The sequence below is a fragment of the Lentinula edodes genome, assembly GCF_021015755.1.
Source record: "Lentinula edodes strain Le(Bin) 0899 ss11 chromosome Unknown C8R40scaffold_64, whole genome shotgun sequence".
NCBI lineage: Eukaryota > Fungi > Basidiomycota > Agaricomycetes > Agaricales > Omphalotaceae > Lentinula > Lentinula edodes.
This window is the reverse complement of record NW_025764370.1, coordinates 66,721-94,378: the sequence shown is the minus strand read 5'-3', so window position 1 is coordinate 94,378 and position 27,658 is coordinate 66,721. Positions and strand designations below refer to the sequence as shown.

Below are 27,658 nucleotides of genomic sequence, written 5' to 3'. Positions count from 1 at the left end.
ATCCCACTCAAATTTCGAGCCTCTCGAAGCATCGTCCTCAAGACCATCAAAGAATCAGTTGAAGATAATGGCTGTTCAAGAACTTCTTAACGTGAGTGTCCTTCCGCTACGGGTACGATGCGCTTCGTGGCTCATAATCTTTTCTCTCCCTGTTTCTCCCCCTTCCGCTACATCGGAATCGCTCTGATGCCATCGACCGGTTATCGGAAATTGACATATAACGCCCGCTACTATACATCCACCAACTCTTCCTCGACATACGCTCTTAGTCCTCCATTGACGAGAACACTGTCACGATCTTCTCCAAGAGCTGGTGCCCCTATTGCAGAGCTGCCAAGTCGCTTTTCGAGAAAGAGTATCCGGATGTGCCCACAAAGATTTTCGAGTACGTGTTTGGTCCACCTCATCTCCCTTGAGCATCACTTGTTGGAGTCTTTACCTTTCGTTTCGTCATTATCGTGTCACCTTCGTTATCCGTTACCCGTCCTCATCTCTTTCATCATTCTTTCGCCGTCTCTTTTATTTGTTCGCGTTGTTAATCATGTGCTTATGTACGTTCACGTTCTTAGGTTAGATGAAATGGAAGAAGGCGCTGAGATCCAATCATATCTCGCTCAGAAGACCGGCCAACGAACTGTCCCGAATATTTTTGTTAGTGAGTAGCTATTACTTTCATGCACCGAGATATTCTCTGATTGCTCTTGTTGTTTTTTCCAGACAAGCAACACATTGGTGGTATGACTATTCTACACTGTCTACTGCCCGAACTCCTCCCTCACCTTGTTTCCTCCTCCAGGTAACGACGCCACCCAAGCCGCATTCAGAAGTGGCAAGCTCCAGACTCTCATCGCCGCGTAAGCTCCCGTCTCGGTCCACCCTCTACGAGCATGAGAAGAGCTGCTGTCCTTCGTTGTAGTCGTCCAGCCAATCTAGCGCGGCTGTAGGTTTAAGTACAGGGAATTGTTTTTAGAGAGAAGGTAATAACGATGTTGTATAAATTCAAGGTTCAAAGAAGTTTGGTGTGTATGTGGAATATAATTCATGTGTTCTCAACAACAAAGTCTTCAAGGAATTTTATCCCTTGCTAAGAGCGTTTTACGGGTCTCGCCGGCGACATGCGGAAAGAAGTCGAGGCGTTTAAAAGACTCAAGAGGTCAAGGGTTTTAGTTTCACTTGCACTAGCGGCAAAATTTATGGATATCGTCCTCTCTTATGCATACTCCCACAAGACGATCATCAATTGGGGAGCCTATTTACTGTCCGAGAAACCGTCGAACGAACATCAGCAAGTGTTAAAACGCACCGAATTCCTCTTGAGCTCGAAGCCATCCATCAGAAGCTCGCATCAACATTGATGTACTCGCTCAAATTCCTTCCGCTCAAGGATGAGATTCCCGACTACCATTCAGGCGAAATGGCGACCTTTTGGACGAAAGAGGTCATGATACATTGGGTCAGAGATTAAAGTATGATATTAATGTGAAACTTGTCTACCTCTACCTGACCATATAACATTCAGGAAATGCTCTCACGCCAAATGTCTTCCGCTTGGCGTACCTCTATTGCAATGAAGCATTATTGATCAAAACTACTTTCCTGTAACCCCTCTTTACTATCTGGGATGGTACATTCCAGCCGATGACCTTCGCGACTAGCTCCTTCTCACATGCCTACGACTCTTCCAAGCTCGAGCCCAAGGATCGGCTCCATTTTGAAGGGCAGAGCTCTATATCATCTGTGCTTCAATAGCTTGAACCTCAGGTAATACTCCGTACGTGCGAACGGCAGCTTCGGACCCTACATAACTAATTGATTTCCATCCTGGACAGGGAATGCTCTCATCGCAAATTCCTTCCGCTCAATGAACCTCCATTTCGACGAGGGGTCTTTGATTTGACCTGCTTCCACGTAACACCTATGTACTACCTGGGATGGTGCATTTCCGCGGATGACTATCGACTACTACCCTGAAGCTCACGCCAGAATTCCGGACTTCTACGTAGTCAAAAGAGGTTACTGTGCCTTGGATCAGAGACTACGAACACAAATACAAGTGCAATATACCGTGCGTCTGACGACCCATAACCGAGATCTTTGACCAGCTGACTCCCCCGCACCCAGCCATTGTTATTTTCGACCCGAATTGCCATATGTTACTGGAACACAGCAACTGCATGCTTTACTTATAATCACCAGCCAACGGTTCCCAGGAATTCATTAATATCAGTCGGAACGAACAGTACATCGAAAATGCCCCTCACATCGCACATGTCAAAGTTTTCTTCGGTGAAATCAAGTGGGTGAGTTGCAATTTTCCACCCTGTGTGTGCCATATATAGTCGAATCGCTTCAAAAACCAAGCATCCTGTGTGAGAAACTGATAAACAGGTGGAACAATGTGCGTTTCGGTATACTCACGAATTCACTGCGAGTGGGTATACGTTCTACAGGGTAGATAGACGGTGCACCAAAATCTATCGGGTAGATGTTCATATCTGCATCAACTAGAAAATTTCCTGAGGAAAAGTCACTGAGACAAGTTAAGGGCTTTTGCCAAACTTGGAAGGGTAGAAAGACTGGTCTTACACATGAACATAACCAGTTACCTGGATGAGTTCGTAATCAAAGTCCGCGATATTTTTGAAGACTTTGTCCACCATTTCCTGCCTCTGACCCCCCTCCTCCTGCCACTGTTTTGTACCCTTCAGCGGCATTCCAGGGACTTTGCGCATGACAACGAAACCACTCTTTCTAGGGGGGTCTTTTGAACTTCACAAAGCCACTGGTGACAAACGTAGGTGTTTGTCCTTTGGCTTTCTGAAATTCTGCGAATTTCCGAAGGGCAAAGACTTCACATGAAGAACCTTCCCAATCGTAATCTACCAGTTTCAAGACTGTTTCATCTCCCGAAATCGACTCGAACTCGCTGACTTCATGCGGTAGAGTGAAGATACCCAAGTTGTTTTTTCCAGAGTTCCCTGGGACCAGCGACTTTGCTTTGCGCATCTTCCGCGTGAAGTCAGTTGCTACAGAGCCACGGAACATGCCGTTATCATTGTTAAACCCTCCGTGCTATAGAAAAGCAATGACGCTTACCAAAAACTTCGCTATTCTTGTCATATGATTCTCCACACTCCCAGCGCTTTTCCGGATTTTTTGGGTCAAGGTCAATCTTCTTCAACCAAGGGGCATGCTAAGTTGATAGAACTCAATTCACTGAAACTGGGAGAGCTCTAGTGGACACATACCGTTTGATCTAACAGTGGCCACCATAGATCCTTCTTTGGAGGGTTGATAACTCCTAATGGCACAGGTGCAGCTGCTTTCAGTTTCGAGGGGTCTGTCGGCATGGCGTGAACAACCACAAGCAGGACAATCGCTCCGATGAAAGACTGCGACAAGATGGTGTGCAAGCACATCATAGTATATGAGAGATTGTGTAACAATAAAGAGTTGCTTGCAGGGACAAGATTCTGACCAGCAGAAGTTCCCTTGCAATTCAGAAGGGAGAAGTCGCAGGTTAGAGGGAGCTACCAGGAGCTACCAGAACGACAGAAACAAATTGGTTGGGGCTGCTATTTATGCGAATTTGGGAAGATCAGGTCATCATTCAATACTACCTTCTTATCTTAAAAGCCTCAATCCAGGGGCCAATCTTGCCACGACATCCATCGGGACGCAGGATTGCGCTGGATTGCATCGGATCAATAATTTATGACTTACATCAGGTTGCGCTGGATTGCGTCGGAGCAAGAATATCAAGGCGCAGGAGGATGCAGAACATGGGACAAAGTTTGTGACTGAGATATTTCTCTAACTGACAAATTGGGAGATGATAGTCGAGATAGAGGTACTGTGTAAACAGGATTGGTGAAGAATGATTGTCCATGTGAAGGGAACTTTGAAGATGGAAAAGACATAATGTAGTAAAACTGGATTATATGTTCAGGCTGAGCAATTCTGCCTGAGGTTAAATAAACAGCTTGAAATAGGGCATCATTTGAGTGAGCTCACAGAATTAAATGCCTGAATTTGAAGTCTAGATGCAATGGGTAAGTAGACAAGATCCAATGCAGCGCTGAAATTCAAGGAACCTATGTATAACAAAAATCTCAACCAGTGGAGCTTCAAGGGAATATTACGAGGCTGTAATTTATGCAAGACCCCCTATCATCTTACACTGTTACATTACACTTCAACTTCTTTGTATGTTGATCTTTTGTGATGGACAGGAGATGCCTCATACGAAATTTCCTCCATTTGATCAACTTTCAGCATGCAATGGCAATTGACATATTCCCTCCACTATAATGATGCTACCTAGAATGTCAAGTGTAAGATCTATTTTAGCTGATCCTAATGAGGTTGCAGTGCCCACCCTGATTACATTCATGAGCATTGAGTAAGACAATTTTGTTGTCATAGCTCATCATTTGAAGCTCTCGATCTCAGTCGGAATGAGGCATACATCCAAGGTTCAAAGAGAATGGCATTCATCAACGATGTGTATATCTTGCACAGCAGTAGTTTCCCAGGTATCCTTGTCAAGGTTCTCATTATTACAATGAGTAGGTTGTTAGGACTAGAATATACATCTATGCTCAGGAATACCTTACGTCCCAATAATCTCATGCAGTTTGCGAAGCTAAAACCGTGGTTTTATGTTAGCATAATGTTACAAATGAATTCCTGAACATACCAATAAGTGAGCCCAACAACTGGAACAAGCTATCCGGTACACTAGTGTATTCAGTATCTTTCGATGAAGGCGTGATGAAACAAGCTTTGATGTTCGCGATGGCTGAGATCTCATCCACAATTGTCTCGGAGAAATCAAGGTTGTTGGGTGCATTATAGAGGATGACAATCTGTTTCTCTACTGGTGTAGAGGGGCTGAGAGGAAGGTTTGCGAAACTAGGTGTGTCAAAGAATTATGACCATGGAGTCTGGACAAATTGAATACTTGTGTCAAGTGGACTTACTTGAATATATTGTAATCCTCGTTCACCGTGACTATCAAGTCAGAGAGCGTGAAGTATCCAGAATCTGGTACTGCACTGGGATTCAAAGCAACCTGCAAATATAATCGCAGTCCGCTAAATCAGTCCAACCCCGAGGGAAACCAGAACAATAACTACTAACCGTACCTGTCTCACCAAATAACTCTCTCACAGAGTTCCCATACTCATTGAAAAGCGCCAAATATGCTGCACCAGTAGGAGAATTATCAAAATAAACCCCCTCCGGTCGATACTCTTCATCCCAGCCAGCATACGTCTCGATATCCATCAAAACTTCCACAGAGTTGCGTTGACCATTGGCAGTGTCGACGTATCCAAGCAAATGTAAGGTGTTCTGCTTCGCACCCGCATCAACCAGAGATGGGATACACACTTGGTAATCGGCTGGTGGTTGGGAGTGCGCTAATCCGGGACCGTTAGATGGGTTGATTACGGTGAATACTTCGACTTCGGCAGTTACCAAGATTCTAGGCAATAGAGGAAAGCCATTCATAAGTACAGGTAGACTCATCAAGATTGTCAAAAGTTGCTTACGTCTGGATTGTAAATGCCCAAGCAGTGCAATTGGTTGAGGTTCGACGAATAGAGGAAGAAAGGCGCCATTCGAAAGTTGTGAGCTCACTGGTGGGCACGACCCACTCAAAAATGTAACGAGAAAGAGAATGGTGGATATCCTCATACTGACGAAGAACAGAGAGGAGGTAGCTTGAGGGTAGTGTTGGCAAGTTGACGTCTGAAAGTGCAAACGTGCAATGAATGAGAAGTGAAAGCACTGCCTACATAGAGCAATTTTTGACATAGACAACTTGTCATGAGGCTTCAGAATTGAATTGAGATTAATTGTGCTGTTGAGCTACCTTAAGCTTGATGGTCTCAAGGTCAGGCCTAGGGTGAAGCCAAAGCTAAATAGATTAGAATAGGGCCTAATAGGGCACGAGAACAGACGAGAACATGGGACAAAGAAATAATTAAAGTGACACATTCAGAGAGATGTGATGGAAAATTCCATATGCATGTAAATGTTCATGCTGGTCACGGTATTTGAAACTTCCTCTGGTTACCTGTCATTCAGGCGATATCATTGTCATCCAAATTCATCTAATGGTGGATGATAGGTCGTCTATACATGAAGAAGAATGAATCAAGGCCTTCGGAACTGTCGTGATGAGGCACATACACTGCCAGAAGGCTTATTTCCCAGCATATCTTCGATCTTCTCCATCACTGGTGGCAGGAGTTTAGGCAACACTTCTATTGCTTTCAAATTATTGACAATCTGCTGAGGTCTTGTTGCGCCCAATATGACAGTTGATGTATCAGGGTGCTTCGCTACCCAGGTCAAAGCAAGAGCCGCTATCGTGGTTTCCAATTCTAAGGGCAGAATTTTTATGAGAATTTTTCAAAGAAGGAATTGGGAACGCGTACCTTTGACGACAGATCCCAACTCTTTCGCTTTTTGAATCTTCTCTCGGCCCTCAGCTGTACAGCTGGCATAAAGAATCTCAGATTCAACATCAAGGCGGGATTGCATGGTCATACTGGATAGTAGATCAAAAATGTTCACGGAGATCTTTCAAATCGCTCACCTTTCCGGTAAGAATCCCACTTGCAAAAGGCGACCACACATTTGTCCCTACCCATATTTCTTGTACAGATGTGTGTATTCTTTTTCTGCTCGTTCACAAACATACTTATGGAAGCTTCAGTTCAGTAAGAATTGGACTCGGGGGTGAGCTTGAAGTCATACTTGTGTTGGTGCCGCTCAGCAGATTCAGCTTGTCCACGACATCTGGAAGATTCGTCATGTTGAATGGAATGCATCCCATGAGCAAGAAAAGATGAGGACTTACGGAAGGCATCCTCAATCTCCCAGGCAGGCCATTCAGAAGTAACCCAATACAACACCTACAATATATATTGCCCCAACTGTCCTCAAAGATTATCAACAAAGCACTTACCCAGCCTTTCTCGATCTCATAGTTGAAAGCGCGGACAATTTCTTCCATCATTACTACAAGCCCAGGGCCAAAGTCAGCGTGAAGTGGATAGCAGTGCGGAACCCGTATTTACCAGTTGGATCAGGCCTATGGGCGAATATCATGTTGACGTAGTCCATTTGAAGTCTACCGAGACTCCTGCATGTCTTCGAAAATTCTACGCCGTACAGTCAGCAGTGATTCATACAACATGAATATAGAAATGATGTCACTGTTTTCTTGAAAGCCCGCCATTGTTAGGACCGCGCCGCGTTCCAAGATGAAGTTTTGTGGATATTATAAAGTCCAAATGGCGAAGGGATACTTCCTTGATTACACATCCTCTGGAGCCCATTAGATCAAGATTTGCTATGAACACTGTAAAAGCTCACATTTCCTCCTCTGACTTCCCATTCCAATATCCCTCCGCAGTATTGAACATGTTGACCCCATTCTCAAAAGCAGTTTTCCTGGATCTTTCAGCCGGCGCTAGTTCATTGACTACTATAGGGACAGACCTTCGACGGATTTCCAACGACGTTTTTCCTAAATGTAGCCCTACAGTGAGTTCAGATAATAGTCTCTTAAATTCCAAGAAATCTAAGAGCTAACATCCTCCGAGGGAGAACAGCGGTACGCGTAGCCCGCTTGGCTCTAGTCGTCGGAAAGGCAATGCTTTTGAGTCAGATTCCAAAGTAGATAAAGTAAGGCCTGCCTTTTGAGCGGTGAAGCATCCAAATGACCGAAATCGAAATGGAGACCGTAACTGCAACATTTTTCGTGTTGCAAGAGCGCCGAAACACGGACCCGAGACGAACGGAAGTGATAACAGATCGGATAAGATCAAGATATGATAAGATAGAGCAGAGTTCTTTCATCCCACGAAACCACATAAGCTTCAAGCTTCTCCTACCCTGTCTCATATAACTCCTTCACCATCTCATTCCATTTTTTCTTCCGTCACTGATTGACCTCATCATCTGACTTTATCACATCTCCCACTGCTGTACATACTTTGACGAGCCTTTATCATCATCACACGAATTTTAAGCTTCAGGGTGTCCTGTACGGCGAATTTATTGGCATCAGAGCTGTTTTTAGAACTGCAGATGCTGTATATGAACAACAAGTCTGATTCAGATGCCGTTTCTGCCTGTCTATCCCCGTGAAGATACGATGATGAGAGAAAGGTGAAAACCAGAACTATCACCATTTCCAACATTGTTTTTCATTTTCCAACAACGATGTCTGATTTTTCCTTCATGTTTAATAGGGACTCCAATATACTCAGTACATCAGTCGCCTGGCTTCACAGCCATCTATACTGGCTGTCAATCTTCATGAATTTGCGAGAATGAGAGAATTGTCCTCGAAAAGGAGACATACTCAAACCATCATTTCTTCCGGCTTTTTTTCTCAGGTTCCAGCCACAATATCTGATATCTTCATCTTTCACAAGAACTCCCACCTATTCAGTGCATTGGTCTCTCGATTTCATCAAATGTTCTGCACAAAAAAGCGGAACAGCATCTACAAGTCCCATAACGTTAAGTATGGATAATATAAAACTGCAGATAGACTGAGCTTACGACCTCACCAAATTTTCTGGATATGGCTCCATACTATGGTCCAGATGAGCCCCAGTCAACCGTTCAACTAGAACGCTTCTTTCTTGCTGGGGATGTTGCCTGTGGTGTTGGCTATGGTCCGTTACCGTTATCTCTCTCCAGTAGATCGTCCAGCATCATCGAACAAGCTACAGGTATTCAACTGGTGCTCTTCTACTCATGCGCGATTTACCTCTGGAATCGGAGGAAGCAAAGTCGGAAGGCTCTCTTCCTCCTTGCATACATCACACTATTACTTTCGGTCTCCACCATCTTCCTAATCGTTCAAGCCCGCACTGTTCAGCTTATGTATGTCGACAACAGAAATTATCCCGGTGAGTTTACAACCACGTTGCAACTCGCCTTGATTCAACTAAGATCTATTCAGGGGGACCGTGGCCATTCTTCCTCGCGACGCAGAATTGGGCGGTGAATACTATGTTCGACGCTTGCCTTTTCACTCTGACCTTCCTTTGTGACGCTCTCATGGTAAGCGATTCGCCGGCAATATATATTACATACTTACCTGTGTTTCTCTCAAAAGCTATGGAGATGCTGGGTGATCTGGACGTCCGCAGGAAAACTTATCGCTTACCTGGTTTCTGCTATTCCTGCACTTACTCTCTTGGCCTCCTTCAGTAAGTCTTCATCGCTTCAATGCGATAGCCATAACTCGAAACCTTGTCCTCTCAGTCATGGGTACGTTCTGGACTCTGGAATCGAGTCAACCCGGCCTCTCTTTTTACTCAAAACTTCCTCTTGCATTCGGAACGTCTTATTACTCCATTTCTCTCGGCGTAAATATCATTATGACCTTCCTCATCACCGGTCGTCTTCTGGCGTATAGGAAGCAAATTCTCGACACTCTACCTGCTGAACACGCTAAAGGATACGTCTCGCTACTTACCATCGTCGTTGAATCCGCGGCCATCTATTCCGTGTGCGCTTTCTTGTTCCTTATCACCTATTCCGTCAACAATCCTGCAAATCAGGTCCTTTTGTTCATATCATGCGCTGCTCAGGTATCTGTACTGCACTTCTCCATCTTCCTCAAAAAGCTAAATCATTTTGTTATAATGTTAGCAAATTACAAGCTATATGATTATATACAGGCTTGTTGACGGACGAGCATGGCGCAAGGACACACTATTCGCTTTCAGTACACAAAAAGGCTCTCCAGAGAAGTATCCAAAAGACGTGCCCAACCATCTAAGTACTTTTCACGCTGCGTCAGTTGGTTTTGCGCTCTCTGAAGTTGAGAATCAAACTGCGACGAGTATGGGAACGGATATTCACGACAGTTATGGGGAAGAGTCCGACCCATCTCAGGAGACTGCCGCTTGATGCACACATTAAAATAGTCATACAATATCCATTTCGGTGGTTCCAAATCCATGATGTACACTCTACTACTCTCTGGTGGCAGGGTATTGTCCTTCCATCCTTGCTAATCATCGCACATTATTCCCGTCTCTTAATCAGAAATGTCGTTTTTGATCTGACTCTGATAGCGATTCTTCACCAGCGCCGCTTTCATGCAGACCGTCTTCGAGATCAGTGTGTTTCGAGACATGCTGAGTAACATTAACGGATATGGTATCCAGGCCGATAGCTTCCCGACGACTTTCAACACCGCGTATACGAACAACATTCGAGCTCGGAGTGTCGTGGGTGCTGTACCCATTTTGGCTAGTTGTACCACGACTCACGCGTACAGATATCAGCGTGAACGATATTCCCTGAAATAGAAAGCTTCATTGAACATGTTGCGAAAACTGGACGGAGTTGCTTACAATAATTGGACTGATCTGTATGCAGTAAACATTTCGTTGAATCAGTTAGAACCGATAGATCTTTATCAAAGCTCTTACCACGTCGATTGTAATAAACTGCCAAAGCTGCTCGGTGGAGTAACCAATCAAGGTGAGCAATGCGGTAACCCTGTAGACATCGGCGTTACTGTAAACTCGAACAAAAGGAGGTCAAAACCTACGTATAAAGCGCGGCACTCTCAATTATGATGTGAAGTATTGACTAGACCATAGAAAAGCTAAGAATGGAATGAGCAGCAGTTTCAATTACCATAACTCACCGCCAGTCCAACCGTTTGAAGGGCCACCCCTCTGACCTTGCGCTTGATTCTCCAGATACGGACCGTGATGAGGGCTAGGTTACATCGCGTCGCTGTCAGTAAACTTCAGTCCTGTGTCACAATGATTCCTCACTTACATGTAGTCAGAAGGTTCGTACTATAAAGAAAAATGATTGATATTAGCTGAGAAACGGACTCGATACGGGAGTTAGAAAGACATACGCGACAGTTGTTGAAAAGACAAGAATTGCCCATACACCAGCCGTAGATATGAATATATTCTCGCCAGGTGTTGTCTTTCCCAGAGCAATCACGACAGCTATGGCGCTTGCTAGCCACAGCAAGTACAGGACCCGGTCAGATTCAATCTCTACTCATCGGTGCTGGAGGAACTTACTGGCATATACTGCCATAAGGAGTGCAGGAAGCACGACCACATACGTCCTCTTATTGTACACAATCCAAAGTCGATAAATCTGAATGCGAAAAGATCTAACAAGGAAGCTCAAACCGCTTGAGCTCAGCAGCATACCATTGTACAGTCCCCGATGAATGTCTGTGCCAAATACAGCGACTCCTTGAGTAAGTTCATAGAATCTGCGGGGAAAGCATAGTACGCGGAAGCTGCATCCCCTGCAGATCCGATTGTGCCAATGAACGCCCTTTGACTCCGTACAATTTGCACAACCCAATGCTAAATCATATAAAATTATCGTACAGTACGAGTCTGTATTAAGTAAACAAAAAGGCAGGACGTACCGCTGAGATGAGCATAAACAAAAGGATGTTCGATGTTAACAGAACTAAATACAAGTATCAGCCATCCCGTACTATCCGTCGGTATAACGACATGAACAAGATACCATTGTTGAAAGCTTTGAGCCTGACACTGAATTCTACATCGATGTTGAACGGAAGACTTGAGAAGAACAGGAACAAATAGAGCCCTGTTTTCGGATATTTTATCTTAGCAGTTACTGTTGAAGTGACAATGAGCTGAATGATACTGACCGAAGAGGCACGAGTGGAGGATCAAGCCGATGAGCTCTGCTTGAGCAAATGAGAGGACCATGGGTTGAGAGCGAAATTTTAAGCAGTCCAAATCCCCGCCCACTTATATGCAGGAACGTAAGGATAGGGCTGATATGTAGCGGCGTGGGGGTTCTTAACGTATCGATAGAGTTTTTATATAGCACTGACATACAGGTGACACCACTGCTTTTTCCTGCTCGATGTTGTTAATGGACTGAATGAGATACACCAGCGGTTGACAGAGATCTGCGATGAATCGATGAGGTAGTTACCAAAAGAGAAATGACCGGCGAGCGATTGGGGCTCATATCCAAAGCAACCGTTTCAGACTCGGTAGATGTCCGTCGACCCTTGAGAAGAAGCAACAAGCCCCGCATGAGGAGGAGGAGTGAGGCCACACTTGTCACTCTGCCACATCTCTGAGTATTAGGTGAACAACATTCAAGTTCTGAAGCAGTAAAGGGTTTCCCTCCATCTTCCGAAACCGGGAACCTATAAATTTTCATAGATATTACCCTAATATACCCTGTAACCTTGCTGTAACCGGGCCTGTATCAGCCTGTATCGCTGAAATAGTACTCGGCAGGCTACGGCATATCAAAAACTACACGTCTCGCCTTCCCTGCGCCTTTTGAACCTTTTCCGATGTCGTACATACTTATCCGATTCTCAACAATATTTGTTTCATTTCCCATTATCCTGGCGCCATGGCTTCACCGTGCAAGCCCTCCCAGATTCTTCCTTGTTGAAACCAAGTAGCTGTAGAAGGCAGATGAGGTGAAGTGTCGGAGATTACGTAGAAACCACCACAAGGGTCGCAGCCTGTGATATGGCACCGGGTGGGAACTGGTGGGAAGAGGGGTAAGCGCTGGTAGGATACGCGACGTGGATCAGAAGGTTTAAAAATCAAGATTCACTCAGCACCTAGGCTCAAGCCTCAAGCGTTTCCGAGCCTCGTGAGTACGAAGAATGAACATAAAAATAAAATAGGGAGGATTGGAAGAAATTGGGGGATCCATCCCATATTCACTCACACTCACCAAAGCAGCAAGTATCATGGGCGCGTCATGCGTGCTATCCATTCCTTTGATTTTCTCTGCAGTTGCATTGCATCATAAAGCATTCACGTCTCCAAATCCACCACCGAAATCCACCAGAAACTATGACGGTATTGTAGACAGGACTTTATTTCGGAGCATCAGTTTCGTTACACTGGGGCAAAAGGTGAGCTTACGACGACAAAAAGCATAGTTGCACTAACTTACCTCGTACTTAGGGAATGGCATGGCTTGTCGGAGGTGCAGAAACCGCTGTAATCCTAGCCAAAAATATCCCGAACTGGAAGTATTCGACCTCCATCCTGAAACATTTAGTTCCAAACGGAAACTTCGATCAGATTGGAGAGCTGGACCCGTACTTCTGTATGGGTACCGGGTTGATCATCGCTGGCGGCGCCTTGCGTTGGTCTTGCTATAGGGCCCTTGGCAAAATGTTCACGTACGAAGTCGCAGTGCAAAAAGAGCATAAGTTGGTCACCAGTGGGCCATATGGAATCGTGAGGTATGTAACCGTCGTTATATTGCTGGTGATATATTGACTCCTGATATTAAGACACCCGTCATATTCCGGGGTATTACTTATTATTGCTGGGCTTTTCATCTGGCAAGGTGGGCCAAATTCGTTTATGAGGCAGAGTGGTATGCTCGCCAGCTGGACTGGAAAGGCGTTTGCGGCTGGATGTGCTTTATGGCTGGGGACTCTCGGTGCGTCGTTTTTTATGATGAGTCGATTATCCGTGTGCTTAGGTTTGCTTTGTAGGTTTCGGTGGAGTAAGTAGGGCCCATACAGAGGATGTCCTACTTGTAAACGAATTCAGTGACCAATGGAAGGAATGGGCGACTAGAGTTCCTTACCTCCTTTTCCCCTACATTTATTAGTTTATGCCCCTCGGAGTGCTCCGATAACACATTTTCAGTACGGCCGAAAAGCCCTCAGACGTTGAGGATATCAAAGGACATCGTTTGAGCATAAACCCCATCGCGTTATTTTGATACGTTGAAGATTTCAGCGTGCTCGAGAAAGTGAATCCTGAGAAAGTGAATCCTTTCTGATAGTGAGACTGATTTAATTTTGTGCAGTAATTGAACCGTGTTCACAGACCTTGTACATAGAAGAGAGAAAAAGAAAACCTGGGAGGAATTAAACCGATACTTTTTCGGATCAGATCCTGTTCCTTCCCCTCCCTCTTGGTTCTAAAACGTATATCTAACATGGAAATCCAAAGGCCAATGCATTTGGGTCTGAGATCGCGAAAGATCTCGAAGAGCTTGCTAGGAAGTATCCGGTTTCAGTCCTAGATGCTCAGGAAGGTGGCGAAAGCCGCTTCTAAAACTGAGAAAATGCACCGGGCACTTCATATTGGCAGCGATGTAATAAGAGCATGATGATTCCTCGAAGATGGGATAAATACACCGTCATACCGACTGACTGAGAATCTCTGCGTTTACGAATGCACAACAGATAGATTTGTGCGATACCACGCCCTGTAGAATATGAATGTGGTAGTTCGTAAGCTCAGAAATACAGTTCCGAACGTTAGGAATGGATACTACGAACCTCAAACTGGGAGCGCATTCTAGATAAATCCTTGCCATGCAGTCAACAAGGCGCGGATTTTTTGACCCCGACATTAGGAGAATAGCAGAGCGCAGATATTATAGAGGGCGAACTATACAAGAACGTCAGATTAGTCCCGCGAACCATTGTACAAGAAAATTTCACCTCCGAACCCAATGATGACCATTCCTGGAAATACCAAACACACGATTGGAATTAGCAGGTAGGAGACGATACATTTCCCGAATGACCATTCTTCCTCCGGAATTTCTCTTGAATTAGCAGGAAGCAAATATATAATACAAGAAAAAATCCTTCCAGCCATTGACTTTGTAGCACCTATAATCTACCCATACACGAGTATAAATAAAGCGCCGGATGGTTGGAGAAAAACTCACCATTCCAACATGCTCCAAAAGAAGGTCAATGAACGCTTGGATGATGCATGCGAAAAGTGGACACATGTTCCCAAACAATAGCAGTAGAGTTCAGGAAAATGCTGAGAAAGGTTGCTGAATTTGGGATTTGGATTTGTTCCTTTGGGGCCGATTGCCTAAAGTACATCGATGATTTCGTTCATTCGAAAAGAAACTAAATTGTGGAACCTACCATTCACGCATACAACCCACTTTGTATTACCACTCATCCATTAAAATTTGATGCATGTCATTCTAGACTTCACGAAAAAGGTCAGTGATGGAATGATGTTCTTCAAGAGGCTTCCAAGGCATACCACTTGCTCTGACGAGTACCAAGTAGGCAAAAAGCATGCTCCGGTAATAAAACCTCTAACGACAAACGCAGTGGCGAGAATGGTCGGCGAATCGTTCCCAACAACTGGGAGAAACTTGGCATCGAGTAACACGTTTGTCATGATTCCGGTCAACGCGAAACCCAGGACTTCCGGGAAGGTGCAAGAAAATACGCGAAGGTCAGCTATTTGGACCGTCAACGACCCAACGAACGAAAAACTCACTGGCACTTCCGTGGGTAATCATGCCGGAGAAAAACCATCCGCCCAATTTAGCAGTTGCCATCTATCTCTGGAAAAGAAGATTGTCACAAGTTCCTAGGATTCGTTTGGGTTAGTAGGGAGCGGGTAGTCACAGTGGTCCGAACTCACAGTCATGCTTCCAAACCACACTGCGACCAAAAGTTGGTGTGTAGCGCTCCAGCGAGGACCAGATATCCATACGATGAACAGCTGACGCATTATCTCGAGTCCCAATCCACTGGTTCTTCGCTTTCTTTCTTTCAGCCGATCACTGGAAACCTCTCGACTGTCACGGTCGAACCTGCTCATCGTTGAAAAGCGGTTGGCGCAATGTTTGGTAGGGTATCAACGTCTGAACTCTTCCATATCAGGGAGACATTGGTCTAAGGAACGCTGCGAAACCACCGAAAGACCCGAAAGAACGTTGGAGGACACCAAAACCATAGCGAAAGTGAAACAACCGACGATATGGCAATCAGAATTGTATGTTCTTGGGAATCATGAAGACGCGTTAACTTATATTCGTCTAGCTGGTCAGAGCGGGATACGTGGTTATGAAGAAATAAAACGCACCTTGAGAACCGACAGAAAAAAGATAGCAAGTCTTCCGGATATAATTTTGCGAAGTATTAGAAAGACCTAGATAGCGATGAGGATATAAGATAACGAAGAAGACGTGCTGCTCACAAAGGAACCTGTAGAGTCTGGCTGACAGAACACTGCTAAATTCAATGTGTGGCTCAAGGATCAGTCTTCTAATAAGAATCTGTTTTCAAATTCATGTGTATGAAGATGGATTCGATGGAAGATATAACATATCAGAGCGCACCATCCAAGCAAGCAGTACGACCCAGGCTGTGTTTTCTTTTTCGATCTACATCCGTTTCCCCACTCGTACTTTTGTCTCCGGAGGCGTTGTAAACTCAAGCTCAAGGCTGTTTCGTGCGTGGCTGTTGTTCAACAGGAATTTCTTGCTTACGTCATCAAAGATCTTCTGCTAATTATTATTTTGGCATTTTCTCTCAGGTTGTTGAAGAAGAATACATTAACGGGACCGTTCCACTACCGACCAATGGCTTATATACTTGGTGAAAGTCTCAAAACTTTTCGAAGCCTCTTTTGTCAATCTCGACGTGCTTTATCTGTTATTCCATAAAATTCGATACCGACTCATAAAACGACCATGGTTCTTGAAAGACTCGCACCAAATCATGTTGATAATGCACCAAGAGAAGTGTCTCTTGAAAGAAAGGGGCGGTCCTTATCACCACCAGCTGCTTTCTCTCGTCGTTTCTCTCTTAGTCCGAGTCAATCACGAAAGCGGAAACCACACACAAACCACACAAACCCATCGTCATTATCTCCGAAAGGTCATGATCTTTCCCGAGGACGTTCATTGACTCTAATTACACCTGAGCGTCCAAAAAGACGATCCCACTCATCTTTCGGAAGGCTTACTCAAAACCGCTGGCCTTCGTCACTTGGTTCCTGCGCTTGGGATGTATCAGAGCATGTTCTTGAAGCTCTTACAAGTACCGCTCAGTTTGCTCCTGTCCCGTATCTCGGGACTCTGTGTACGGTAGCTTTGGCTATATTCAATGCAGTCCGAGTATGTGTTGTATGGTCCGTCTACGATATCATCGACTTATAATCTACTATTAGACAGCTAAAGATAACCAGGATGTGTTAAATCAGCTTGCCTTCGCTGCGTGCGATCTGGTATATACTGTTCACAAAACGTACCAAGATCTATATCCACTGCATCCATCATCACTCTCACAACAAAATCTCAAAACCCAGTTCTCGTCAGATCCTCTGTTGAAGGAACATATAGACGAGCTCATGCGGTGCGTTCCGCTAATTAGTGCTTTGAAAGTTGGATCATTGACGGGGATGTCATTTTCACAGAGCTCTTATGGACATCAATGCATGGATATCTGAGAAGACCTCAAAAAACATCTTGCAAAGGCTTATATCGTCCCGAGCCGATGTCAGTTTGATTGAAAAATTCAAATATCAGTTGAATGAGACGAAGAATAAGTTTCAAGTGAGTCAGGTTACTACCTGAATACTTCCTTCCATCGATTTTCGCTCTTTTTGCCTCAGGCCCAGTCGTTGATTGTAATTCGAAGTTATCTCACTCGAATGGCGGCTCAGCAAAATGTAATACAGGAGGATGCCGTTCGTGATAACTATTTTCCCTCGCATTCCAGAATCTAGTATCTGACGAAACACTCCTCTCTTATTTTCGCTCAACAGGCTTCTCATCACAATTTTTTTCGAGAAAAGTTGATGACAATGCACAACGATATAAACAGCTCTCGCATTCGCATTCGTCGATCCGTGTCCGTCGATTCTGGATTAAGGATTCCTATTATTCCAGTCGTTCACGAAATCCCATTCTTGTCAAGAGTCGATAGCACATCATCCCAGTCTACTCTCGTTGACGAGAGTCAAGATCCTGATCCTGAACGTATGTTGAACGGTGACGACTCGGAGTCGATTTTGGTCTTTGGGCGTAAGCGCAAGCCAATAGACTCAACATCCATGACCAAATCAGACCTCAAAAGCGGTCAAGGAACACCAGGCTTTGTGTCGGACACCAGCTGTGAGCTTGTCGCGGATCCCGAATCGCTGAACAGCTTCGCGTTGGAGAAGACTAAAGAAGCTGCGGCCAAGATGGAAGCAGGTATCGTCGACGGCTCATTGACGACAAATGAAAAGCTGCTAATTCAGTCGTTGAAGAGCATGTCATCCAGAATCAACGATATGGAGATGAAGATCAGGAACATAGAGGGGTATATGTTGTTACAAGTGTCAAGTCGAGGACATCTCGATCGCCCTTGTTCTTATACTTTACCCCCTGTTCTCATTAACCCCGATAGTCGGAAACAGGCCATTTTGACCACATGTATCATTGTGGTTCTCCTTCCTTGTATTGTTGTAGGTGTAAGAGCTGGATTATCTGTGTTGACAAAAGTCATGTAGGCAAAGTGATATGTCCCCCGAGCCGCTTCATTGTATGTCTATATAAGTGATAATCGTCGCCTCTATCCACTATCATTATCAATTCAATTCTCCCTTCTGCTGTCTTCCAAAATTTCATAGTGAACATGGTCATTCTTAGTTACGGATTCTCATGTTTATATTAAACAATTGCAGTATCCTGTATGTTACACCCTAAGCTTTCCATCTCCATGAGCCTTTGTCTCTAGCATCTAACCACCGAACATATCCCACGCACACTGCGGCAGCAAGCAAAAGCATTCCGTCAAAAATCACCACATCATTATACCTTCTCTTTATCGGTCCAAGTCCAACTGTACTTGTACTATCCCCGTTGTTGCTCAAAATTGGAGACCTACTATGTGATCCCAGTATCAACCCGGCAATTGGAGCACCAAACATGGAGCCCAAGCCTCGTATAAAGTACATCACCCCATTCACGCTAGCATAATTCTCCACTCCGTATATCTCCGTGATAGTAGTTGGAAGTAGCGCATTGTACCCACCGGCGTAAACACCGTACATGACCACGAACGCTATGAATCGTGCTTGCGGAGCATTATACCACAGTGCAAAGACTGACACAGCAGAGAGCATCGCCTTCAGAGCGTTGGTTGATAAGGGGATGGGTTAGCGTATAATCTAAAGTGAATGTGAAGGAAACTTACCCCGCCGATCAATGTGTTCTGTCTCCCGATATAATCCGCGAGTAAGCCCATTGCTATACGGGACAAGCTATTCACGCCGCTGTTGATACTCACGAACAAACTTCCCTTTGAATCAGACAATGCAAGAACTGATACAGTGTACGAGGACATGTAATACAAGGGCACGACATTCCCTGCTGCTTGCAAAAACGCTCCGATAGACTAGATACACATAATGGCGCAGATGATTAGCCGAAATCTTGAACGTTACATGGGGAAAGTTGACCTGATACCAAAATGTACCCTTCCTCAATAAGGCATTATTGACCATGGTACGAGCTCTGTTCTGAGATGCCCTCTGACTTTGTAAACCAAGGCCATATCCCACCCGATGTCTAATCACCATAGACACAGGAACAGCGACAGCCAGATTCCAGACACCCAATATCCGTAACGCCCATTGTATACCATAATGATCTAGTAGAAATTGTAGCACCAAGGCCATTACCAGGCCTCCAACGCCACTTCCAGCAAGGATGGTCCCCATGGCGAATCCACGGTGGCGGTCAAAGTAAATCGGCGCAAGGGTCATGAGCGGAAAGTAATACATTGAAGACCCCAAACCATATAGGAGAGCTTGAGTCAAGTATAAATGCCATATCTAGCAATCTTAAGTATACGAAGTAACCGGGAGGCAACTATGCTTGACTGGAATTACTCACACGAGTGACAAAACTGGCTAGGATGAGTCCTAGGCTCATGATGAAAGCCCCAGAAAAGGTGACGAGTTTGATGTTATCTATTCTTGCAATAAGAGGGTTCATGAAGATGCTTCCGCTCCATGTGAGCCCTGCTCCAATAGAGCCAACGAGCGACACGAGTGCATCTTGACCTTGAGCATCTTTGATGTTACTTCGAGACGAAGTATAGAACTCCTAAGGAAATTGAAAGACGTCACTCAGAAAGTCGTTATCGTTATAGACTTTCTCGGGCAAGTGAGGGACTGCTTAATATAGGAAGAAGCCAAACCTCATCCCAACCTCCCGAGTGGACAACAGAACTCACTTGAAAGATACCGAAAACTTGATTTATCCCAATCACATGGAATATCATCATGGATCCTGCAAGAAGTAACATAGCCTGATAGGTCTTTGTAGGAGGTTTGATGAAATGTTGTCGACCTTCAACTAAATCTATATCATTCGATTCTGACACAATCTCCGGAGCAGCCCCTGGATCATTGTGAGAATTAGCATCCGTGTGGCCGTTTATACGAGTCATAGGTAGGGCACGAGAGGTCATCCTGCAATTTGGGCATCAATTATTACCTGTCGGTGGTAGTTGGAAGAAGAGAAATAGCTCGGAGGAAGACGGAGCTTTGGAATCGGATGTCGGCCCGACGACTACTCCCGACGATTCGAACTTGTATGGATTGAGGTCTATAACAAGATATATAGGATGATTGGGTTCTATTTACAGCACATGGTGTTCTATCCGTACAAATGAGTTTGAGTATTCAATAACAAATCCATCCCCAAGAACGAGATCTTCAATATATATGAATATGTACTGCCTTGGGACGTAGTAGAAGGGGATGTTTGAGGAACGTCTAGCGTCATGAGTCTACAATCTTGACCGGAAGGATAGATACGGGCTGATAGTATCTAACGCTTCGCAAATTTTGAGTGCAAGATGGTCGGGTTTCTCTTGCATGACCTGTTAAACAAAAAAGGTGATTACAAGACCACTTTCATCAGCTTCAAAGCGAGGAAATGGAAAGGAACATAATGGAGCCTTACCAGATGACCTGCACCATGAACTTTTGAGGCGGAAGCGACGATCCTACCTTGGGTCGCATCTGTCAAAGAGTCCTGAAAGTAATCCGGGCTGCCGAGAAGAACACTTTAGTTAACATAAGCATGAAAACAAGACAGAGAAAGGAAAAGTACTAACAACATATCATTACTCGTTCCCCAGATGACATGCACCGGAAGGGTACGACAAACCCGTGCAAGCTCTGTCGTTGCTTCAAAGTGTCCATCGACGTCAGGGTACGAGATGGCTTCCTGTTTCCTATCGCACTTGAGCGAAACTGCCTTGGATCCCGGGGATTTTTGGTAAAGACCTTGCTCCTACGAATTCATAGCATGTCACTTTAGTATTGAAAGAAGTAGGAGAAATGTAGAACCAAGGAATTAACGATGGTCTAGATTGTGTGTAGAGGAGTAAAATATGAAGGAGGAGTTCGAGTCCAACCTACCACTAGAAGCCGTACCACTCGCGGATCCCAAGTCCGGAAGGGGAACCTGCGACTAAGCCACCTAAAAGCTTCTTCCCTATCAGGCCAAACATCCCGCCTAACTTCGGTGGCGCCGACCGACATCTCCATTGACCGAATCCGGTCGTCAAAATGCGCCTCAAACATCTCTCGAGTGATCATCGTCGGTTCGATGAGTATCAGCGACACATACGGTAGATGAGACAAGAGGAAGCTTTTTGTGGTTAACATCCTGTAGAAGAGTGTTAAAGGAGGTTATTTGACAGCGGATGAACAGTAGATAGGATGACGATACTTCGTATGTAAGATGATGCTTACATGGCTCCAGCACCGGCAGAGTGGCCAAGAGGAACTATCCGATGACCAACCATTCGGGGGGACAACACAAATTCAATTATCGCAGGTGCCCATTCGTAGATTGCTGTGGTGTGAAGTAACCAGTCGGTTTCCACTCGGACACGAATGACGATTAGGTGCTCACAGACTCCCTCATGCCGACCCCTCAGTGCTTCTTCGTTGACCAGCGCTGCGTCACCGTGATTTTGCCAATCAAATGACCAAGCTTCTCGTATTTGATGATGTCTCTCTTTTGTAGCTTGCGTAAGAAAAATACGCTCTATAGTAGGTTCCCATTGCTCTTTATCTGTTCAAATAGTACTGTCAATGAGTCTCCATTGGCATCAGATGATACACGTATGCCATCAAACAGAACGGGAACAGAGAAGATGGGTAGATGAAGGAACAACATACGGGATCCCACACCGTGCGCGAAGAGCAAGGTAAGTCCAAATGTATTGTCTCCAGAGAAACCTGATGTGTAACGTTTGGCTGTCATCTTGAGGCCAGGTGAGCACGGTTCCACTGGAATGCCCTTTTGTACAATGTTGACGGAGAAGGAAGATGATGAAGAAGCGATATTTTCTAAGTGTCGAACATGCGGCGCGTCAAAAATGAACGGGGCGATTTGCAGTGGCGTCGGCATGACAGAGTAACGTGTGGTTGACACAGAGAGCAGCGAGAGAGATGAAGGGAAAGGAGAATTGCTTGTCAAGAAGTGAGCTTGAGCTGAAGAGTATATAAGCCGAAAAATCCTGTGAAAACTTTAAATCTTCCGTCAGTGATAGAGAACATCATACGTGTGAGAACACTCAGCTGGATTGATCCATCGATGAACCTTTTCCGAGTATTGACTTCGATCCCTGTGCTTCTCTTCTCTTCTCCTCGAGTCATTGAGATCGTATGAGGTACGCCAGTTTATTCAGTACTGATATGAGGAATTTGAGATACTTAGATCGCGATGGTAGCAAAGGTTCGTTCGACTTTCGGACCAGGTAACTTTCCAGAGTGAAAATGACAGATACAACTAGAGGGCGGGAGCCGATAATCACCGAGGAGAACATGCTAGAGAGAGAAAAAAGGAAACAGAAGAACAAGCACTTATACTAGAAGGTACGTGTACTCACCATGAGCCTCTATTGGGCGTACACCAATCACATGGTGTATTTGCACACTGTACACGGTATAAAATGAAGTTTTAGAGCACTGGCATGGAGATCATTGCATGGATTGCGTCCCGCACGGCATGTGGGGAAACCAAATTAACATTGCGAAAATCCGGTGCATGCCCTATACTTGAATTGATTTGGAATGGTAATAAATGGTCCAATAATGGTGAGTCATGACATATGTATTGTGCATGGTGAATCAAAGACCTGTTTCATCGCCCAACTCCTCAAGCTAAGGGAAGACCTAATATGGTTTATCCTCCAGCTTTGACGCAAATAAAGTGTAAGAGCCTTGACCGCGGAAGTTCAAGGCACAAATGAATTTCGAAATCGTACAGTTGGGCATAACCAGGGCATAACTCCGATGGTCATAATGATTTAATTTCTGGTTCCCTTCATCTGGTTCCCTCAAAGTAGCGAGCTGTATAAGGCTGTATAGTTTCTACATTGCGGTTTCTGATGAATGATTGAATGTCAATCTACATGTATGTACAACAAGGATGACGATAGACGAACCTTGCCCTTGCGCTACATAATTTTTCGTTTGAATGTGAAGTCAAGCATCCAAGCCCTATAGATCGAAGCTTCAATTATAACATACTCCATGCCAATACTCGAACGGATTAGTGGAAACTTACAACGATTCTCGAACACTCTCAATTCGAGCTAAGCACAGAATTTGTAAACGCCAAACAGACCACCCTTCTTGCTCCGGAACTTAGCTTTCCTTCCGACTCCCAGACTCGTCGTAGCAACGTCAGGAAGAACTCGAACCGGACTGTGGAAGTTGCGAGAAGGGAGAAGCCGTTCTGGATGAGCCTGGATAGAGATAGATTTGGATGTAGGAGAGCAAGCACGTCGAACTAGTTTCTAGTGAGTATAATCAGGTACAATCGGAGTAATCGTATTAGTCGTTAGAAGCGGAGACGAACTTTATAATCCGCGGGTAAAGGTTTTCGAAAGTCGGACCTTGTGTGGATCTCAGTGAAATTCTCCTGCTGAGGGGTCCCTCTAGATGAGCAAGTCACCAAAGGCGCTGGAAGGACGGGACGAAGGGTAAATATTAAATGGCCGGGCCTGGGCCGTTAGACCTGCCCGAATCATAAATTTTAGGGCGGTAGCTTAGCGGCAAACGGTCATCCGGTAACAGCCGTCCGAAAATAAGAAATTGAAGCTCGAAAAATCCTAACAAACAAGAAATGAAGAAGTCCAAAATTTTGACAACCAATTTGAATACCAATAGCAATTACAAAACACCATTCAAGCACGAGAGTTATAGAAGAAAGGAACTTCAAAGTAAAGGCCACTGTACTATGATCGGATCCTTTGTGGAAGGTTGTCACCAACATCTGCAAAGCCTGGATGTTCACCAGAGCAAAGATAGTGGCTGGAGAGCATTGTCAGTTGCTCTCCAACTATTAGCCAACAATCCATGTTGTACAGATGATGAAGCACTACTACTAGAAGTATATATATCTGCAAAACATGGACATCCCAAATGGCTATTTACTGAGAGCAACTGAGAGCACTTGGAGCAGTCTAAAGATATTTGCTCTGTGTGCTGGAGAGCACTCTCAGGTGCTCTCGAATGCTTAGCCAAAAATACATGTTTTGCAAATGCTACTGTACCATTCCGACCAATTGTCCATGACCTGTGACCTGTGACAGGCCTTGTTCACAAATTTGAGGGTTCACAGGAACTTGTAAAATATGACAGCCTTCTGCAAATAGCCCAAATTATTTATTTGAGGAACAAATGTGAACCAATTATGGGTGTTACAGTGTCCATGACCAATTTGTTAATTTTTGGGCCTTGTGTCCAGTGACATGGAACATTTGAAGGTCAATATAGTACATATAGAAACAATTTCCAGCTAAAGCAAACAGAGTGATGTAGCGGAAGTGCTATAAATTCTGAACATGTTTTTACTGGACCATTATCAATAAATATGACTTGGCAAATGAGGAAAGAACCATTGCTGTTGGACAAGTTCAGCCAAAAAAGGAGATATTTTTTCTGTATTTTTTTGCCTTCTTTCATTTCTTTTGAGCTTTTCAATATAATTTTTGTGCTATTTTGGCATACCGGAAGTTGTGAAAGTGATGAAATGGAAATGAAGATTGTCATAAGCTGTCATAGAAGGTAGCAATGTTGTTGAGACCAAAGTTTGTCTCAAGAGTAAGATTTCCTAGACAATGATCTCAATTGCTTGGACCATAACTGAATGGATTCATGGATGAAGTCCCACTCTGTCCTTTAGCAAAATGTCCAGCATTTTGATACTGTCTGTGCCCCTCGCCTCTAGTATTTGTAGATCCATGGTATGTATTTCCATCGTTTTTATGCAAAGCATCAAATGGATAGGACTCTTGAAAGTTATATTCCTCATTTGATTTTCCACATCTGCTCCCATCATCAGCAAAATGTGTATGGTGTGGCCAGTGCATGCTAGTGCTAGCTATCATATTTTGACCTTCGGCACTTGTCAACACTGGTAAACACTGGCAGGAGGCCCTACTAGCCTTCCCTCTATATATGCTTTGCTGATAATTTGGAGTGTTAGTGGTTGACTGATTTGAAGATATAGTTGTATATGTCCTACTAGCTCTCTTTGCTTCAGAATTGAAAGCTTCTGTGTTACAAAAGTTGTATCCTTGATACACATTTCCATGATTCCAGCTCTGAGGTAGGCTATTTGTATGAGAAATGTTTTGATTTCCTGATATAGAAGTGAAGCTGATATTTGGTTTTTCCATACTCCTAATGGATCTATGCTCTTCCCTTTCATTCTGGATCAAGCTTGGGCTGCTATGGATTGTAGCACCTGAAAATGAAAATATAGTTGGGTTTGCTTCTTCCACAGCAGACATCTGCAAAACCTGTATTTTCGGCTAAGGGTCTGAAAGCGGTCGAGAGCACTTCCCAGCAGTGAAAGCACCTAGAGCATGTTGCTTTCGGTGCTTTCAACACTGGGATCTGCTCTCAGCCCTTAGCCGAATATCCAGGTTTTGCAGATGGAAGCAACAGGTTTTACTGTTGCCAAATTGTTTATGACATTTGAAGCTGTTGTAAATGTTTCTTGATCAAGACAAGTGGCAGCGGGGGTTCTGGTAGAGGGTAAAGATAAGACTGGAACAGGGTCTGTTCTTAAGTCATCAATGACATTTGCAACTGTAGGATTGTGTGTGTACAGTTGCTTCTTTTGCCCACTCTGTTCTTTATTAGAAGAGGCATTGCCAGTGGTAGTGCCAGTAAAGGGCAAAAAGTATGGTGTTTTGAAACCTGGCTCTGGAAATACTAATGTCTCTGATGACAATAAATTCTGTTGAGTGCACATGTGCATAATCACTTGTTGGGTCATTATGGTTGCCCTCAACTATGCATGTTTGCAGATGGTAAGCAGTTATATTGAACTCCTGAGCACATAACACTCACATTGAACATATCTAATGCCTTTTTATGTTTCCTTGATATTCAAGAAGTCTTTCTGCATCTGCATTTGCACAAAGGAACCTTATGATGACATTCCTATGAACACATGCATCTGTGAATTCATAGATTTCTTTCAAGGTACTAACAGATAAGACTTGTGAGTTAACATGAGATTAAAAACAGCACAGAAGACATACTTGCAAAGGATTTTTATATTCTGCCAGAGCAGTGGGTCTAGTTCCTGGTATTCTGCTTGTATATTTCTTGTCTGATCTTTATATTTCTCAACTAGAGACATTGAAAAAAAATCAATGTCACTGCCTGGGCTACAAGTAGCCTCATCATCATCTGTTATATCCTTTGTGATATTTCCAATGCTCTTTGGATTCTCTTGATTTTTCTCATAATGACCTTTTATCCTCTGCTGTCTTTGGTACTGCAGCACATCCTCGCAGGTTGTCAAAACTGTACATACAATGTTGCATGCATCCTGACCCAAAGATTTGAGTGAAGTCTTTGTGTTGCGGGTGGTCTATAAAAGGTCGAAAAAAAACAAGATCAGTGCTTATACAAGTCATATGTTACCAGAACAGTGTTTTTAATGAAGCAAAAGGGCTGCTCAATTCTGATGATTTGGAAAATGATTCAAATCAGTGATAGATTTGTAGCTCAATTGGCTGAAAACCCCATTTGTCAACCTTTATGGCTGCCCAAAATTTGTTCTTCATGTAAGCATTGCCAGTACCATTGGTTGTTGGTCAACTTCTGGAGTAGCTTGAATGATTTTCCAAATGATTTGAGCAGCCCTAACTGACATGCTGTGCACCATGATTGTCAGGAAATATCACAGACCTGGACATTTTTCCATATCCCTATAGCCAATCCTACTGCTTCACCAATGTAGGGAACTGGTGCAATTACAGCAGCATCCTTCAATGCTATAAGCATTGTTACGGTGGCATCTGATAAAACAGAGAATGATTCCTGTCTGCAATCTTTTTGTTTCAAGGCAGAAAACTTCTTCTTTGTCTGTCTTGAGAGCAAAGAGTCAGAATCTTGCACTCTGCCTTTTGCACTGAATTGGACAGAACGCAGCCAAGACATGTATCAGATGCAGATGAGTACGGGGAAGAGAGGGGGAAAGTAACATAACAACTTTCCTTCAGATGCTTTATATTCCTACAACGTGGTAATTTCTGATATTAGAATCAGACCATACTTGATCACATGGAAGCAATAGAAAAATAAATGTACTGTGCCACAAATAGAAATAGTCTAAGCATATGCATGCTACATGTGACAACCCGGGCAGTACATGGTAAACTGGTTGTTCGGGAATCGGACCTCACCAGTACAGTTTATGTTTATGCATCTGCAAAACCTGGATATTCGGCTAAGGGCTGAGAGCAGATCCCAGCAGATCCCAGTGCTGAAAGCACCGAAAGCAACAT

At 44.2% G+C, this 27,658-nt stretch overlaps 13 protein-coding genes across 13 annotated transcripts; 4 read left to right on the top strand and 9 right to left on the bottom strand.

The window, feature by feature from the left end:
- Positions 1-67: 67 nt before the first annotated feature.
- C8R40DRAFT_1163880 (glutaredoxin) lies at positions 68-858 on the top strand (the record flags this gene model as incomplete). The annotated part of the gene is made up of 5 exons (XM_046230417.1): positions 68-91; positions 270-385; positions 570-655; positions 718-735; positions 797-858. 5 exons carry the CDS (start codon positions 68-70, stop codon positions 856-858), a joined length of 306 nt encoding a protein of 101 aa, XP_046079809.1.
- A 982-nt stretch (positions 859-1,840) lies between these two features.
- C8R40DRAFT_810031 (uncharacterized protein) lies at positions 1,841-2,895 on the bottom strand. Its single transcript, XM_046236297.1, has 5 exons — positions 2,587-2,895; positions 2,419-2,530; positions 2,262-2,365; positions 2,065-2,182; positions 1,841-2,016 (listed from the first exon to the last, which is right to left on the bottom strand). The coding sequence occupies exons 1-4, from the start codon at positions 2,730-2,732 to the stop codon at positions 2,128-2,130; spliced, it is 417 nt and encodes a 138-aa protein (XP_046079808.1). The 5' UTR covers positions 2,733-2,895; the 3' UTR covers positions 1,841-2,016; positions 2,065-2,127.
- C8R40DRAFT_810101 (uncharacterized protein) lies at positions 2,658-3,573 on the bottom strand. The gene is made up of 3 exons (XM_046236298.1): positions 3,249-3,573; positions 3,097-3,193; positions 2,658-3,026 (listed from the first exon to the last, which is right to left on the bottom strand). Exons 1-3 carry the CDS (start codon positions 3,420-3,422, stop codon positions 2,752-2,754), a joined length of 546 nt encoding a protein of 181 aa, XP_046079807.1. The 5' UTR covers positions 3,423-3,573; the 3' UTR covers positions 2,658-2,751.
- A 1,091-nt stretch (positions 3,574-4,664) lies between these two features.
- Positions 4,665-5,514, bottom strand: C8R40DRAFT_1061205 (Spherulation-specific family 4; the record flags this gene model as incomplete). The annotated part of the gene is made up of 3 exons (XM_046225411.1): positions 4,665-4,914; positions 4,983-5,074; positions 5,143-5,514. 3 exons carry the CDS (start codon positions 5,512-5,514, stop codon positions 4,665-4,667), a joined length of 714 nt encoding a protein of 237 aa, XP_046079806.1.
- A 1,198-nt stretch (positions 5,515-6,712) lies between these two features.
- On the bottom strand, positions 6,713-7,137 carry C8R40DRAFT_1177452 (uncharacterized protein; the record flags this gene model as incomplete). Its single annotated transcript, XM_046232683.1, has 4 exons — positions 6,713-6,810; positions 6,872-6,926; positions 6,980-7,032; positions 7,092-7,137. The coding sequence occupies 4 exons, from the start codon at positions 7,135-7,137 to the stop codon at positions 6,713-6,715; spliced, it is 252 nt and encodes an 83-aa protein (XP_046079805.1).
- Positions 6,984-7,785, bottom strand: C8R40DRAFT_809786 (NADP-dependent oxidoreductase domain-containing protein). Its single transcript, XM_046236296.1, has 7 exons — positions 7,713-7,785; positions 7,610-7,651; positions 7,516-7,555; positions 7,390-7,467; positions 7,231-7,341; positions 7,092-7,175; positions 6,984-7,032 (listed from the first exon to the last, which is right to left on the bottom strand). The coding sequence occupies exons 1-6, from the start codon at positions 7,729-7,731 to the stop codon at positions 7,145-7,147; spliced, it is 321 nt and encodes a 106-aa protein (XP_046079804.1). The 5' UTR covers positions 7,732-7,785; the 3' UTR covers positions 6,984-7,032; positions 7,092-7,144.
- An 823-nt stretch (positions 7,786-8,608) lies between these two features.
- On the top strand, positions 8,609-9,948 carry C8R40DRAFT_1061226 (uncharacterized protein; the record flags this gene model as incomplete). The annotated part of the gene is made up of 6 exons (XM_046225413.1): positions 8,609-8,702; positions 8,760-8,939; positions 8,993-9,093; positions 9,149-9,242; positions 9,298-9,626; positions 9,688-9,948. 6 exons carry the CDS (start codon positions 8,609-8,611, stop codon positions 9,946-9,948), a joined length of 1,059 nt encoding a protein of 352 aa, XP_046079803.1.
- A 134-nt stretch (positions 9,949-10,082) lies between these two features.
- On the bottom strand, positions 10,083-11,768 carry C8R40DRAFT_1177450 (uncharacterized protein; the record flags this gene model as incomplete). The annotated part of the gene is made up of 12 exons (XM_046232682.1): positions 10,083-10,343; positions 10,398-10,412; positions 10,476-10,545; positions 10,598-10,638; positions 10,697-10,770; positions 10,834-10,853; positions 10,919-11,027; positions 11,094-11,172; positions 11,229-11,390; positions 11,456-11,499; positions 11,560-11,643; positions 11,708-11,768. 12 exons carry the CDS (start codon positions 11,766-11,768, stop codon positions 10,083-10,085), a joined length of 1,020 nt encoding a protein of 339 aa, XP_046079802.1.
- A 1,016-nt stretch (positions 11,769-12,784) lies between these two features.
- C8R40DRAFT_1061202 (uncharacterized protein) lies at positions 12,785-13,665 on the top strand (the record flags this gene model as incomplete). The annotated part of the gene is made up of 4 exons (XM_046225410.1): positions 12,785-12,952; positions 13,005-13,288; positions 13,340-13,512; positions 13,559-13,665. 4 exons carry the CDS (start codon positions 12,785-12,787, stop codon positions 13,663-13,665), a joined length of 732 nt encoding a protein of 243 aa, XP_046079801.1.
- A 2,680-nt stretch (positions 13,666-16,345) lies between these two features.
- Positions 16,346-17,794, top strand: C8R40DRAFT_809571 (uncharacterized protein). Its single transcript, XM_046236295.1, has 4 exons — positions 16,346-16,947; positions 17,001-17,185; positions 17,247-17,385; positions 17,445-17,794. Exons 1-4 carry the CDS (start codon positions 16,522-16,524, stop codon positions 17,556-17,558), a joined length of 864 nt encoding a protein of 287 aa, XP_046079800.1. The 5' UTR covers positions 16,346-16,521; the 3' UTR covers positions 17,559-17,794.
- A 724-nt stretch (positions 17,795-18,518) lies between these two features.
- C8R40DRAFT_1061154 (MFS general substrate transporter) lies at positions 18,519-20,272 on the bottom strand (the record flags this gene model as incomplete). The annotated part of the gene is made up of 5 exons (XM_046225406.1): positions 18,519-18,944; positions 19,013-19,213; positions 19,278-19,652; positions 19,714-19,926; positions 20,057-20,272. 5 exons carry the CDS (start codon positions 20,270-20,272, stop codon positions 18,519-18,521), a joined length of 1,431 nt encoding a protein of 476 aa, XP_046079799.1.
- A 342-nt stretch (positions 20,273-20,614) lies between these two features.
- Positions 20,615-22,251, bottom strand: C8R40DRAFT_1061140 (alpha/beta-hydrolase; the record flags this gene model as incomplete). Its single annotated transcript, XM_046225404.1, has 6 exons — positions 20,615-20,707; positions 20,791-20,878; positions 20,945-21,123; positions 21,252-21,501; positions 21,588-21,912; positions 22,020-22,251. 6 exons carry the CDS (start codon positions 22,249-22,251, stop codon positions 20,615-20,617), a joined length of 1,167 nt encoding a protein of 388 aa, XP_046079798.1.
- Positions 22,252-27,032: 4,781 nt separating this feature from the next.
- On the bottom strand, positions 27,033-27,337 carry C8R40DRAFT_1133621 (uncharacterized protein). The gene has a single exon (XM_046229280.1). The coding sequence runs from the start codon at positions 27,309-27,311 to the stop codon at positions 27,042-27,044; it is 270 nt and encodes an 89-aa protein (XP_046079797.1). The 5' UTR covers positions 27,312-27,337; the 3' UTR covers positions 27,033-27,041.
- Positions 27,338-27,658: the final 321 nt, after the last annotated feature.

Bases quoted from the DNA above. Each gene is read 5' to 3' on its own strand.
- C8R40DRAFT_810031 (XM_046236297.1), bottom strand. From the start codon at position 2,732: ATGCGCAAAGTCCCTGGAATGCCGCTGAAGGGTACAAAACAGTGGCAG. The intron at 2,531-2,586 runs GTAAGACCAGTC...AACTTGTCTCAG, and splicing joins GTAACTGGTTATGTTCATGT to TGACTTTTCCTCAGGAAATT. The intron at 2,183-2,261 runs GTGAGGGGCATT...GGTGATTATAAG, and splicing joins AAAACTTTGACATGTGCGAT to TAAAGCATGCAGTTGCTGTG.
- C8R40DRAFT_810101 (XM_046236298.1), bottom strand. From the start codon at position 3,422: ATGATGTGCTTGCACACCATCTTGTCGCAGTCTTTCATCGGAGCGATT. The intron at 3,194-3,248 runs GTATGTGTCCAC...CTATCAACTTAG, and splicing joins GGCCACTGTTAGATCAAACG to CATGCCCCTTGGTTGAAGAA. The intron at 3,027-3,096 runs GTAAGCGTCATT...GTGGCTCTGTAG, and splicing joins CAAGAATAGCGAAGTTTTTG to CAACTGACTTCACGCGGAAG.
- C8R40DRAFT_809786 (XM_046236296.1), bottom strand. The intron at 7,556-7,609 runs GTTAGCTCTTAG...AACTCACTGTAG, and splicing joins GCTGTTCTCCCTCGGAGGAT to GGCTACATTTAGGAAAAACG. The intron at 7,342-7,389 runs GTGAGCTTTTAC...AATGGGCTCCAG, and splicing joins GGGAAGTCAGAGGAGGAAAT to AGGATGTGTAATCAAGGAAG.
- C8R40DRAFT_809571 (XM_046236295.1), top strand. From the start codon at position 16,522: ATGGTTCTTGAAAGACTCGCACCAAATCATGTTGATAATGCACCAAGA. The intron at 16,948-17,000 runs GTATGTGTTGTA...ATCTACTATTAG, and splicing joins CTATATTCAATGCAGTCCGA to ACAGCTAAAGATAACCAGGA. The intron at 17,186-17,246 runs GTGCGTTCCGCT...TCATTTTCACAG, and splicing joins CATATAGACGAGCTCATGCG to AGCTCTTATGGACATCAATG.
- C8R40DRAFT_1133621 (XM_046229280.1), bottom strand. From the start codon at position 27,311: ATGTCTTGGCTGCGTTCTGTCCAATTCAGTGCAAAAGGCAGAGTGCAA.